Here is a 14,491-nt window from a genome sequence, read left to right as displayed (position 1 = left end):
CTACTATCCAGACGCTTTTCATGGTTTCTTTGTTATGTGAGCACATTTTTTTTTTTTTTTTGGGGGGGGGGGATGTCTATGTCCAACCCTTATAACTGCAAAATCTATTCAGTTAATCGAGAGAATCGACATCAGATGTTGTTACCAACCTAACAGCACATGTAATGTGTGAACACAAGAGGGAGCCATTGTATTGTTGTTGAGTGAGCACACTAAAGATGGAACAAAAAATGCTAATGATTACGTGTTGTTAATGTTAAGGAGCTGAAAAGATGAATGAAAAAACAACAGCACTTAAACAATCACCAGAAGCAGAGTGTTTCACGCACACCTAGAAATGACTGACGTGACTTTTGAAAAGAAAATACACAGAGAATTCAACATGTTTTCATATTTCTGGCAAATTGAGAGGAACAATCGACTTTACCTCTTTCAGAAGGTAGGGAGAACAACACTGGCGTCTCAGTAACAAGTGGAGGGAATGTGTGCATTTCATGACATATGGAATTTTGAGTTATTTTCTTTATACTTTCATTATCTTGTTGTACATAATGACATCACAAACTAGAAGTCATCTCAATTAGTAAGGGCTGCACAGAAACTTGTAAAAATCTGTAACTTTTGAACGGATTATCCAGTTTTCCCTACACTTTCACTTGTATGTTCTACTAATATTGCTGCATTCATTTTATTCTCACACTATATTTGGGTGAGCTTGTCCTTAAATGTGTATTCAATGATGCATGACTTAACAGATCACTTTCATTTTCACTCAGAAGTTAGTAAATAAGTGTAGAAAATTATTATCCCTGCCAAGATATTTTGTGAAGAAACCCTATTTGCTCAAAATGTACACTACATTTTTAATCAAGGGGGGGGGGGGGTGTTTACCTTTTTGTGTGTATATTTGGAGCATCTACAAAATTTGCATACTGTAATGCCTAACAATAAGGTTTGACAAATAACCATCTGTTCAGACATAACAGGAGAGCAAGATTACAATGTTCATATCAGGAAGATGTTTTAATATCTAACAATTATTGAAACAGAGGTTACCAAAAATCTTATCTCTGTCATTTTTTATTCCATCATTTATAATTGTCTTCAGATTGATAGGTCCTTAGTCATTATGACAATGCAATGACAATAACAATGATAAAACATTCAAGATATCATATGGTTCAACAGCATGATACCGTTTTCATGATTACCATTTTCATCATTTTCGAGGAGTTACAACACACACCCACACACATACATACCTAAACACACATACACACACACACACACACATACTGACATTTACACACACACACACACACACACACACAAAATGTAGACATAAAAATCTCCTCATGTAAGTGTCATGCAGTGTGGACGGTGGAGGAATTGACAAACAAGTGAAAATTAATCTGATGACACAAGAAGGCAATTATGGGCTCTAAGTATTTACAAAAAAAAAAAGAAAGAGTTTTATTTCTGTCCCACTTCCTTATTTCCAACCGTAGATGTCAATACTAAGATATCTTTATGTTTCAAACACATTCACAGTGCGTTTCTGCAAGGGCTGTAGATACAGGCTGTGCAAATAAGGATTTTCCAGCGTCAAGAGATTTTCCTGCATTTCACCCTCGAAATCAGCAAGCAGAAATAATTTTGCGTGATGTAATTAACACATTTTGATAAGTCGTGACAGATGAAACAGAGAAGCCAAGTAGTAGGTCGCAACAAACAACCTCTTTACTCTGTTGTCTTACTCTTGTCTTCTTTACAATAATTTTCACCACTCTTGCAGACACTCGTGGTGTTAGTGCATCACATAGAATTCAGTGCATCTCAAGTATGATATCCAATGTATAAAAGAGTTGCACGTGACCTTGAGAATTGTTCAAAAAAGCATCAGCTATTGGATTGTGATGTGACATACTATTAAAGGGGCATAGTCCCGGTAGTGTAGAGGGCGCTGTTGATGATACTGCCGATCACCGTTAGCATTGATACGAAGATTACCTAAGTTGAGCTGTCATCAAGAGTAAAGTGCGTAGGTGTTGCTAAGTAACGTTGCCTTCGTTGTCTTCTCTGCGCATCGCGCAGTCTGTAGTAATGCCAGGGTGCGTGCATATGTGCTTGTTATTATGACATCACAAAAGAAGTTTGCTAAAGCTGTCATCCCACTCAGCCGAATCATGAGCCGAACTGTGATTGGACCACTGACTACAGTGGATCGGACTTCTTTGGACTCGGGGAAGTGGGCCAAAGCATAAGCGCTAAAGAGGAGTCGATAGCGTAGGTCTCTATAGGAAACTTGCGCCGTGCTCCCGCGTACGCATTTGACTAAAACACCGAGACCATGCACCTTTAACTCTTTTAGTTGATCTCAGTCCTTGGATGTAGGAAGAGATCAGATGCCTCAAAGTCAAATGCCCTTGAGACTAGAAACTTTTTGTGATATCTTTCAGTGATGTTTCAAAGATTATGTATATTTGACCGATGATACTCCCTGTGACATGTATCAGCAGTTCTACATTACAGTACCCCATTTCATGCAGAGTTCAATTCTACATCATGTCCAAATTGGCTTTATCAAATAAATTAGAATCAGACAATAGAATGGTTAAGGTTTCATCACGACCAGGCCTCAAATTAACAAGTTCCGGAAGTTGTGGAATTTCAAAGTTTTCAACTGTTATGAGAGTGACACTATTAGCAACTGCATATACCAATGAAACGAAGATATGACATCATGGCTCTGCTAATCTTCCTTTGACCTACACACAAAACCTTCTCTCAAGTTCCTTTATTGTTGACATGGAATGAAAAAGAGAGAGTGTATCCTTAGCAAATGTTTGCATGGCAATAACCTGGCCATGATGATTTTTTTCATGAAGCTGTTAAATAAAGGACCAAAAATTGTGAATGTCATGCATAAACAAATCTGAGTGACATCATCACCTCTGCTGAGTTGCATGTGTGGTTGAGAACAATAACTTTATTTAATGGAAACTTGGGAATACATTAAAATTCCACCACTTTCTTAGTTCTCTCGTCTCTTGCTGAAACTTCCTACCATTGCTCGTCTCATTTCACTCCATCACATTTAACTTGAATCAGACGTGGAACAGCAAGCACATCAGGCTGTGCGCAACAATTGTAACAAAGAATACTTTGTTTGATTAATAGAACATGAACAACAACTGATCATCACCCAGCTACTTTAGTTGTTCTTGTTTCTTACAAACCCTATATTACCAACCGTGCGTGAAAAACCTCTTCACATGATCAGGCCCTGTTGTATTGCATATATGTATCTTGGGAACACATAATGCCCATCAATTGGTAACTCTCACAACACAACATACTATCATGTAGCACCCAGGTAAATTGTATAAACATGCACATATGCACACAATAACACAAATATATAGGATAAACACATGCACATATGCAAAGGATTGCACACATAAACATGTATACATATACATGCATACACACGCAGCAGCTACGGGTGGGTTGCATAAAATCCACTCATTTTTCGAGGAAGCCACTATTCACACCAAATTCATTCACACATGCAGCATACAAAAATGCAAGACACACAGACACAGCCAAGAAATGCACTTTTATGATGCATACACTTTCCCAGCATTCAAGGAAGCCAATCTTCCTCATAATTCTATTTTCGTTCATATCTGTGGCAAATATGAGGCAAATTATTCATCACATAATATTCAACAGTCCTGCCTCACAAGTAAAGCGACTACATGTACAAAAATTCTGAACATGTTCTACATGTATCTACTGACCAGTAGTAACGACCCTCAGTGACTGGCGACATTCCAAATTAAATGAAAATATTTTTGACAGAATTCTGTGTGATAAAAGCATGGAAATGGTTGATAGTGAAAATGAGAATTAAATATAGTAGAGCCTTCATTCAACAAGTTCAGACATGTGAGATACCTAATATAACAATGTTATTTTGCAGGTCCCATTCCTTTAATATTCTTTTGTTTTCATCCCTGATATAACAAGATACCAGACATAATGGCCTGAATTCACGAGGGTGGTTCAAATCTCGACCATGGTTTACGCAAATTTCTTCTGGGTAAATATGATCGACAGACTGCATACGGCAATAGACGTCCAGTAACAGGCATTGATAAGCGCATGTCAGAGGTACGCCTATTTCACGCTTTTTTAAACGATGGTTTAAATTTAAACCACCTTTATGAATTCAGGCCATACAGGAAATTTCAGTGGTCTCAAGTAAACGAGGTTTCCCTGTACGAGTACTCCAGACATTTTTATTACCAAGCCAAGTCATCAGGCCACTCCATCTTTGCCTTAGTATATCAAGACATAATTTTCACCCTGAGAGCAACTCCAAGCTGTTCATATATTTTGCTATTGCATCACTTTCCTGCCATGCTGCCCACTCCTCCAATGGCCCATCTAACAATGTCATGATTCCAACGATACATAAATCTCTATCATGATGTTTCTCAGCATAGCATCATTTCTGTCCCAAGAAAAAAAAAGAAAAGAACAGAAAAAAACCTTACCAAAATTTCCGTTGCTATCATTTTTAATAAGCTTGGAAACTTTTCTTTGTGGAGCTGTCTTACCATGAAAAAGTACCCAAGGCATCCAATAAAGCCATTTATGCTGTAACTAACAAGTGTGTACAAATTTACACAATCTGGGCCCTGTTTTATGAAAAGTTATAATTGACTTCATAGATGACTTCTATGGTAAGTCTATAGCAGCCTGTGTGGTGAGAAAATTTATAGTCGGTTATATCTTTTGATAAAATGGGGCCCTGAGAGCAGAGAACTTCATACTATTATTATGCAAAATGTGTAAGAAGTATTTCTGCAAATTTGTTATGCATGTTGTAGTATGTATTGGAAATTCATAAGGAATGAAAAAATCACACCGACTAAAGAAAGACAATACCCGGTACAAATTACTTGTATCTTCCCTTTCTTTTTCTTTTCACATCTAAAACAAGAAAAGTGTTGAATTTGGAGTTTGACTCTTTGATAATTTCTTTTTAATGTTTCGGACATCTATCAGCAGTCTTGAAGTAATGTATGTGTCAAGTTTCTTACATATTACACATGATGGTAATATATTTATTGTCGGTATATATTGTTCATGCAAACAACTTCATATTCCTCCCACTTACTCAATTTGGCATTCAAGTAAAAGACCACATACTTTCATCAGGCAAGTTGTCATTCATTTTACTTGGTACTCTCAAAACAAATTTCAGTTGATGAAACAAAAGCAAGCAAGTAAATGCTTCATTTGACTTTTACGCATGATTTCACAAAATATAACTGTTCATGTATCAGACCAAAAGCATGTCATGGTGAAGACAGAAGAAAGTCAAGTATAAAAAGCTGCGGCCACATTGACAAAACTTCAGACCCAGACAAGGAAGATTTTCTGAACCTCCGCACATCTTCTCAAAGTTTGTGCAGTCTGAACGCAAGCAGCTAAAACTTTATTAAGTCTATCGTGTGATCAGTCCACTGCCTGTTTGTGGGGCCTCTGATGCTGTCAGGCAGTGTGTGCATTCGTCTTTGTTGTACATGCGCACTAGTGACCCAAACCTCACGAAGTTATCAAGATTGGACGAGCAAACTTCATGAAGTGTTGTCAAGGTTGACTTCAAGAAATTTTGCCATTGTGACCGTGGCTGAAGATTATTTCTCGATTAACTTTTGTCTTGCATCAGTTCGTTTTGGACGGCCTATTATAGAAACCAATAAATCCCCTCTTCCCCCCCCCCCCCAAAAAAAAAAAGATACCCCGAACATACAAAACTAAAAACAAATACAAATGATGGCTCTCCTTTCAGGAGATGCAGCATCAAACACTGGGCTGATGCATTATTCAATTTCCTTTAGTCATTACTGGAAGCTCTCTCAAGCCTGCAAGGCTATGGTATACAAAGACCATCTGCACGCGCAATGAATGATGCTCACAAACCACCACACTTATTCTTCATATCAAATTCCTGAGTTGAACCCCAAGAGGGGGAGGCATTGTTGATCAGCTCTCTAAACACTCATCATGCCATCATGTCAGTCTGGTTGCCTGGCAACAGCTCTCCTCAGCGGAGGACTCGTTGGAGCCATGTTACCATCACACTGGGGATGACATGTGGTGTCTTCACTTTGCGTTCGCCTTTTCCGCGGCCATTTCCTCTTCGATCACCCGCCGCGTTTCTGCGACGTCCTCCATGAATGTCCGCATCTCCTCCTCTTCCAGTCGTGGCACAACCTTGATGCCGATGGAACGGGCTGAACCAATGGCCAGCTTGCAGATGTTCTCCAGCTGCTTCCCCTCCAAACTCTCATCATGGCTCTTGATCTTGGCTATCTCGTAGATGTGTTTCAGGGACAGCATGCCAAATTCCTGCTTACCTGTTGAAACAGACCAAGAATTAGCATACTCACTTTATACACACTACCCCTCTCCTCCTATAGTGATCCCTGTGTTTCTTATGCATCAACTGGCCTCATGTACTTATAATAAGCAAAATGGCAATTACTAGTTTTGAATTAAAATGACTAAATTGCACACTGCTGTGATTGATTTGACCTTATGATTGACTTGATTTTCTAATGCATATCTTGGAAATTAGTTCATTCTTAATACTGTACTCTCCATAGATTTTTACATTTATTAAACACACTAAATTTTTTTTTTTTGGACAATAATGCCACAAAAACATTCTCTTGATTATGATTCATACAAAGAGAAAAGGACGTCAAAGACATTTCTGTCTGAATTGACACCTACAGAAAGCATTCTCTACAATAAAAAACAAACATCAAAACCACCAAACACATTGACAGCAAATTTTAGAAGATCAGTCTCTCTTTCTCTCTCAACACAGTATACAGTTAAACTCGCATAAGTCGATCTTCTCGGGACTGAGCAAAACACATCGACTTAGGCGAGTTTCGACTTATACGTAAGTCGAAAAAAAATCGACTTAAAGTTACACCACACGTACATAATGTACATGTATGTTGTCTACTCTGGAGCCGAGAAGTGGAGCGGTGTGCCCGATATTTGCCCTTCAGCAAGACACTTTATCCACATTGATGCAGGCCAGGGCTCCACACTAACTTTTATTTTGGTGGCCCCAAAATGATTGATTTTTATTTTTTGGTGGCCCGAACAAAAAAACAAAACAAAAAAAAAAACAAAAAAAAAAACAACAAGCAAAACTAAATCGGTCCTACGTTCGGTCCGAAAGTTACCGTTATTTATTTCTGATTGTAAAAGCAATCATCCACCATTTATAAGTATTTTAACACCTTCCGGAGCCGAATGTTGCCGTTAATCATTTCCAAATGTAAAAGAAACAATCTGTTACTTATTTTAGCATCGTACGGAGCAGAATATTACCGTTATTCGATCTCCAAATTCAAAAGCAAACACCCGACATTTATTTTATGATCGCAAGGAGCCGAATGTTACTGCTGTCCACTTCCGAAAGTGAAATGAATCATCTGACATTTATTTTGGCATCTTCAGGAGTCGAATATTACATGCTATTTACTTTCGAACGTAAAAGCGAACTTTCGGCAATTATTTCATCATCGCACTGAGTTGAATACTATAGTTATTCATTTCCGAACGCCAAAGCAAACATTCAACATTTATTTTAGCATCTTCCGGAGCTGAATGTTACTGCTATTTACTTTCGAACATAAAAGCAAACATAAGACATTCATTTTATCATCGGACGGAGTTGAATACTATTTTTATTCATTTCCGAACGTTAAAGCAAATATCAAACAGTAACTTTACCATCAAACGCAGCTAAATGTTACTGTTATTCATTTCGAAATTTAAAAGCAAACATCCGACAGTTATTCAGCATCGTATGGAGAAGAATATTACTGCTATTCACTTCCGAACGTAAAAACAATCATCTGACATTTATTTTAGCATCTTCTGGAGCCGAATGTTATTGCTATTTACTTTCGAAAGTAAAAGCAAACACCCGACATTTATCTCATCGTCGTACGAAGTTGATTATTATTGTTATTCATTTCCGAACGTCAAAGGGATAATTCGACATTTACTTTAGCATCTTCCGGAGCTGAATATTAATGTTATTTACTTTCGAACGTAAAAGTAAACATCCGACATTTATTTCATCATCGTACGAAGTTGATCATTATTGTTATTCATTTCCGAACGTCAAAGGGATAATTCGACATTTACTTTAGCATCTTCCGGAGCTGAATGTAATTGTTATTTACTTTTGAACGTAAAAGTAAACATCCGGCATTTATTTTATCATCGTATGGAGTTGAATATCATTATTTTTCATATCCGAACGTCAAAGCAAACATTCGACATTTATTTCAGCATCTTCCGGATACTTTTTTTTTTATCCTTATTCATTTCCGAACGCAAAATCAAATCTCTGACATTCCAAATTAAGCAAACATCCAACATTTATTTTAGTATTATACGGAATCGAATATTACCGTTATTCATTTCCAAAATTAAAAGAGCAAACATCTGACATTCATTCAGCATCTTATGGAACCGATTGTTACCGCTTCATTTCCAAAACTGAAGGCAAACATTCGGCTTTTTTGGTGGCCCGGCGTGCGTTTTTGGTGACCCCGGTCGCAAATTAACCATTCGCGAAATCGTGATTCGATTCGCGAAAAGACTCCGCTAAATATAAGGCATAGATCGCTACACTCGGCAGGGGCTACGTCGTCCTTTCACCAGGTCTCGTTACAAAACCAAAATGTCGCGTGAGTTCTTGCGTTACCTATCGTTAATGTTAACGAAACATCGTTAATTTGCGCTAGGGATCGTTACTCATCGTTGCTACAAACGTTAATTTTCCCGATCGTTAGTTTGCGTTACTAACGATTCAGGTGAAACCGCTTGCGTTAATGAAACGTTAATGTTTATTTACGCAGTTTCTTTTGGTATATACTGTATGTAAACAAAAACTGGCGTCTCGTGATTTTGGCAGTGATTTATTACACAATAAAATCTTATTCGACTTAGGCACAGTGAATTCAATGGTTTTTCCGTGAAAGTGTTCTTGGAATTTCATCGACTTAAGCGAATATTCGACTTAAAAAATTCGACTTATGAGTGAATTAATACACGTAAGTCAATGGGGAAAAATCGGGACTTTTTAAAATTATCGACTTGCGCGATTATTCGACATATGCGATGTCGACTTAGGCGAGTTTAACTGTACTTCTGTATTTGTGCAGACTTAATAATGCAACCAGTTCCATTTAATCCTTTTCCAATGTAAAATTTGTAGTAAATTTCAGAGTTGCCAATTCATAGACAACAAGATGCTAATTGTGGCAGCAAAATTATCCCAGGACATGACACTACTACTGCAAAAGTGGAAATTTCAGGGCAAGTACTTTTTTCCACTGGGCCTGGTAAGATGAATTTTGTATGTTTTTAATTCTGTGGGATCAAAATATCGTCTGTTGAGAATGAGAAGGGCGTTAAGTGGTTGTGAACACTATGGGTTTAGTGGCAACTTAACGCCCTTATCATTCTCAGCCGACGATATGAAGTAGTAGAACACAGGGCAAGCAAAAAAAAAAAAAATGCATCCTTCTATTTTCATGCAAATTGTGCAAAATGTGAGAAAATTTTCATTTTTACAGTTGCAAGATGCTGATGTTGAGGGTGTGTTGTGTTGAGGGGAGTAAGGTACCTGGAGAATGTGCTCCTTTCTTCATACCAGCAGCCTGCTTCAGGAAGTAGGATATTGGTGGTGATGAGAATTTGATGGAATAGGTTCTGTCCGGCTGTGAAACAATTACAACACAAACTCATTTGAACACAGTCGCAAAGATAAGTTGATGTTCATGTTCATCTTTTCAGTCTTTTCTTTACAACTCTGACTAATAATGTGATATTATCACAACACAAAGCAGTATAGGATGTCATAAAATGCCGAAATTGCTACAGCGATGTGGCCTGGGACAAATGCAAGCTTTTATCTCTATTTGCTTGACTAGTCTATGCTGCAAATCTGTAGTTTGCAGAAGGAAGAGTGTAAAGTAATGAAGTGTTACACGCAATATACATGAAACTCTCTTGGCAACACAAGAATTTTTTTTTTTATTTCTTCATTTTTGAACTGATAGAATAGAGTGTCACCTACATTCAGAAAGAAATGGCAAGGGAATGATTATATGTGTAATTATCTTCTGGCTGATATCCTATACTTTGTGTCCTCATTTTACACAACTGTTCAATACCTTATGCAGACTTTGGAAAGGAAAAATGTGGAAATACTCACATTGATGTATATCTTGGATGGCAAAGGAATCCCTTCCTTTATGTCTTTTGTTTTCTCATTGAAATCCTTGCAAAACTGTCCAATGGCAACACCCCTCTGAAAGAAAATGAAATGAATCAGAAAATGAAACTTTCATTTGAGTAGACTACAAAAGAAGGCAAACTGACAGCCATTTCACTGACACAACAAAGGACTCAAAAGGAATTTTCACTGGCACCTCCACACACTGTAATCATTTTGTCAAGGAAGATGTTGATTCTAATTTACAAATGATAGTGGCAGGTAGACTTCAAGCATGCATTTCCTCTTGTGAAATATGTTTATGACTGGGTTGGGCTCAGTCATTTTAATTGATTACTCTTAAAATCATAATAACTATCAGAAAAAGAGCAAGACTATAGGGATGTCTCATGTCATAAAAAAAATAATGCCTCTGGCACTCTTTGGGCGGATGCACAAAAAAGTGAAAAGAAAGGGTACACAAATTCTTGTGTATATCATAGGATGCAAAGTTAGCAACTCCTGGGTGGCTGCACCGAGCGGGGGTTTGTATAGATGAAAGAAATGGATTGGCACCAGACATTTTCTTCATCTCTTCTGTTTAAGCATTTACCTTTGATTATTTTGGAGAGCAACTTAATTTTTTGTTCCAAGAGGGTCCCTGAGTTTTTTTTTTTTTTGGTTTTTGTTGTTGTTGTTGTTGTAAATATGAGATTAGTGTGTGAGCGGGGTACGTAGAGAGCCCAGATACCCCTTCATTTACCTCATACCACTTAAATAGAAATAACACAACATTACATCAACAGAAACACAGCTCATCTGGTTGTTTGTTGTCTTCGTTTACATTACTTGTTAGCCGTATATTAAGATTAAATGAGGACATACATAGGGTAGCATGCATTGTGTGAGGCAAGAGATAGAGGAGCCATTTAGGACCACTTCACGCTGATTTTCTCACCTGTCCAAGGACTGGACCCAGTGGAGGGCCAGGAGCTGCCTGCCCTGCCCTGATGTAGGTCCTAATGACATTCCCCTGGGTCGCTTTCTTTGTCAGATCTTTAGCAGCTTTGGCAGTCTTTGTTGTCCGAGACATTCTCTTGGCTGGTCTTCTACTTCCCAGCTCAGTGAAGCAAATCTTTCCAGATTCTGTATCATTGGAAGCAATGGTTGGTTAAAATATGATCACTCCAGATTTTGTATATTAAGTCCCTCTTTAACGAGACCATTTTACAATATTTGCATCATGGATTTCTAGACTGGACTTTGGCTGACATCGGCCACTTTGGAAAGGCTGGTAATTTTTTTTTTTTTTTTTTAAATACTTGCCCCCTTCAAAACAAGAGTGTAGACTAGAACTAATATGGCAACATCGACTACTTTCTTTGTATGAACAGCATCTATAGGTCCTAATTGTTTCTATTCATGACCATTTCCCCGAAACTGCATCTGCAAGATCTCTTCTCTTCTTGCGCGATTGCAAAAACCTAGACAGAAAAATCCGTCAGTCCGGAATTACAGACCGATCTTTCGGTCAAGCGAAAACCATGCTGGGCACCTGACGACAGAATTGTGTGAATGCATGTCAAGACACAAGCATCTCAAACGTATGTCCGGGGGGGGGGGGGGGGGGTTGTTTCATCAATGTTTGTCAGCACTGACAATCACCAATCACCATAGTAACAGTCAGTGACCAGAGCATCTCATCCAATCAAAACCAAGGATTTTGCTTAATGAAATTGTCAGCGCTGACAACTTGTCAGTGCTGACAAACGTTGATGAAACACCCCCCAGTTTACCAGCCGGTTAACTGCTGATGTCAATAAGATGGGCCTGTAATTCTTCACCCGATTGCAGCGGCGGATCCAGAGGGGGGCGCAACCGGCGCACGCCCCCCTTTATTTTTCGTTAAAAACAAAAGAAATGAAAAGAAAAAAATTGAAATGAAACCCAGCTGGAAGTGGCACCAGAAATAATTACCGGTAGCATACTTGCCAACTCTTTTGAAAGATGTCATTAGCATTCAAGCTAGCGCTGCTCGCATAGGCATCCTGGATTCTACCGCTTTCTCATATGAAAATGTTGGCAAGTATGCGGTAGTCACGCCCCCCCCCCCCCCCCCCCCCCTTTACACTTACAGAATTCCTGGATCCGCCCCTGGATTGTTCTCCACCTGCGTGGTTCTGGTTCTGGTTCTGGTGAGATACTGCACAAACTCCACATCAGGGATATAAACGTGCAGGCGTGGTCGAGTGAGCGGAGTGTTTATATTTTGTAATGTGCTTTTTGGATAATTTTCCCCAAGTCAAATAAGTGTAACTTCCGTTTGAATGAGTTTAGACTGGGAGCTTCTCTGATATCCGGTGGAAGGAGATTCCATTCAGCACAGGTTCTCGGAAATAAAGAATACTTATAACAATCTTTAGATGTTTTGAACTTTCTGAAGAAAATAGACTGTTGTTGCCTTGTCGTCCTGCTGTTTTCCAGTGGACTTGATTGCAGATGGGACGTATCCAGAGCATTAACATTAACATTGTAGACCGATTTATAGAGTAATGTCAGTCTAAGGGCAGCCCTACGATGTTCAAGTGGTTTCCACTCAAGGCGTTTAAGCATGTCAGTGACACTGGAGGTTTTTTTGTGGATGTTGAGGACAAATCTGGCAGATCGTCGTTGAATGGCTTCCAGTTGAGTTATATATTCTTTCTGGTATGGGTCCCAAACTGATGCGCAGTACTCTAGTCTGGGTCGTACGAGGGTTTTGTAGGCAATGGATTTGACTTTTGACGAGCAACTGAAGAGATTTCTTCGCAGGAGGCCAAGGATTTGGTTTCCTTTTGAAGATACACCTCGAATGTGATTTGCCCAGTTCAATTTATTGTTTAATTGGATCCCTAAGTAAGTGTGATCTGTAACAGCCTCAAAGATAGTTTCTCCAATATGATAAGTTGCCTTAATTAGGTTCCTTTTATGTGAAATGTGCATAACGAAGCATTTTGTTTTGTTGAATCTCATCTGCCATTGTTGTTCCCACGTTCTCAGACGATCAAGATCTGTTTGAAGGGCCTGACTATCTTGTGTAGTGTGAATCTCCTTGTACATAATACAGTCGTCTGCTAATAAACGAATTGTTGAAGTAGAGTCATTAGAGATGTCGTTTATATAGAGAAGAAAGAAGAGCGGTCCGAGAACAGTACCCTGTGGAACTCCGGACAGAACTGGTACTGACGTAGATGCGACACCTTCGATTATTACTTGTTGGGTTCGTTTTGTGAGGAAATTTCTTATCCATGTCAAGAGGGCACCCCGAATTCCAATGTTGTGGAGCTTGTAGAGGAGTCGTTCATGAGGAACTAAGTCAAATGCTTTGCTGAAATCCATAATTATTAAATCTACTTGCCCTTTGTTGTCTAAAATTTTGGTGAGGTCATCAATGAGAAGAGCCAACTGTGTCTCGCAGGAGTGCTTCTTCCGAAAACCGTGCTGGTTTTCGTTCAAGATGCTATGGTATTCGATGAAGGACATGATGTTCGTGTGTATAATGTGTTCAAGAACCTTGCACGTTATTGAGGTTAACGAAATGGGACGATAATTACTGACATCTGAACGATTTCCCTTTTTATACAAGGGCGTAATGTTGGCTTGGAGCCAGTCTTCTGGGACATCTCCGGTAGAAATAGAACAATTCATTGTTCTAAAGTTGCGAATAGACAGCACGACAGCTAAGTTTAACAGTTAGGGTAAGTTAATGCATATAAAAACCAAAAACCAAAACAACAACAACAACAACAAAACACACACACAAAAAAACAAAACACCCAAATCAAATCATCACAAGTAACTTAATTTAAGTTGAAGTAGGATTCAAGTTTGCAACCCTAAACTCCGGGATTGCCTGCCTAAAGGCTTATCATATCATGGCGATATACTTATATAAATTAATCGAATATACTGACTGGGTGAGGCTCATACTACTCACTTTGGAACAGCGTGTATCGTCTGATCTGCAGCGCCCTGGGCCCTGATAGTGAGGATGTCGGGCAGGAGCTAGGAGCGGGTCGTCGCGCGTTGTATGCGATGAAGCCGGCGGTGCTCGCGGCCGGTCGTTGGGGAGTAGTTCCGGAGGAGGTTCTGCACTGCGTCTTTAGGCCACTAGATACC

At 38.9% G+C, this 14,491-nt stretch overlaps 1 protein-coding gene across 1 annotated transcript; it reads right to left on the bottom strand.

Moving 5' to 3' along the window:
• Positions 1 to 5,891: 5,891 nt before the first annotated feature.
• On the bottom strand, positions 5,892 to 14,471 carry LOC140228035 (large ribosomal subunit protein uL11m-like). The gene is made up of 5 exons (XM_072308438.1): positions 14,310 to 14,471; positions 11,292 to 11,479; positions 10,334 to 10,429; positions 9,743 to 9,836; positions 5,892 to 6,434 (listed from the first exon to the last, which is right to left on the bottom strand). The coding sequence occupies exons 2-5, from the start codon at positions 11,424 to 11,426 to the stop codon at positions 6,181 to 6,183; spliced, it is 579 nt and encodes a 192-aa protein (XP_072164539.1). The 5' UTR covers positions 11,427 to 11,479; positions 14,310 to 14,471; the 3' UTR covers positions 5,892 to 6,180.
• Between the last annotated feature and the right edge of the window lie 20 nt (positions 14,472 to 14,491).

The sequence above is a fragment of the Diadema setosum genome, chromosome 1 (assembly GCF_964275005.1).
Source record: "Diadema setosum chromosome 1, eeDiaSeto1, whole genome shotgun sequence".
Taxonomy (NCBI): Eukaryota; Metazoa; Echinodermata; class Echinoidea; order Diadematoida; family Diadematidae; genus Diadema; species Diadema setosum.
This window is presented reverse-complemented; position numbering and strand designations above follow the sequence as displayed.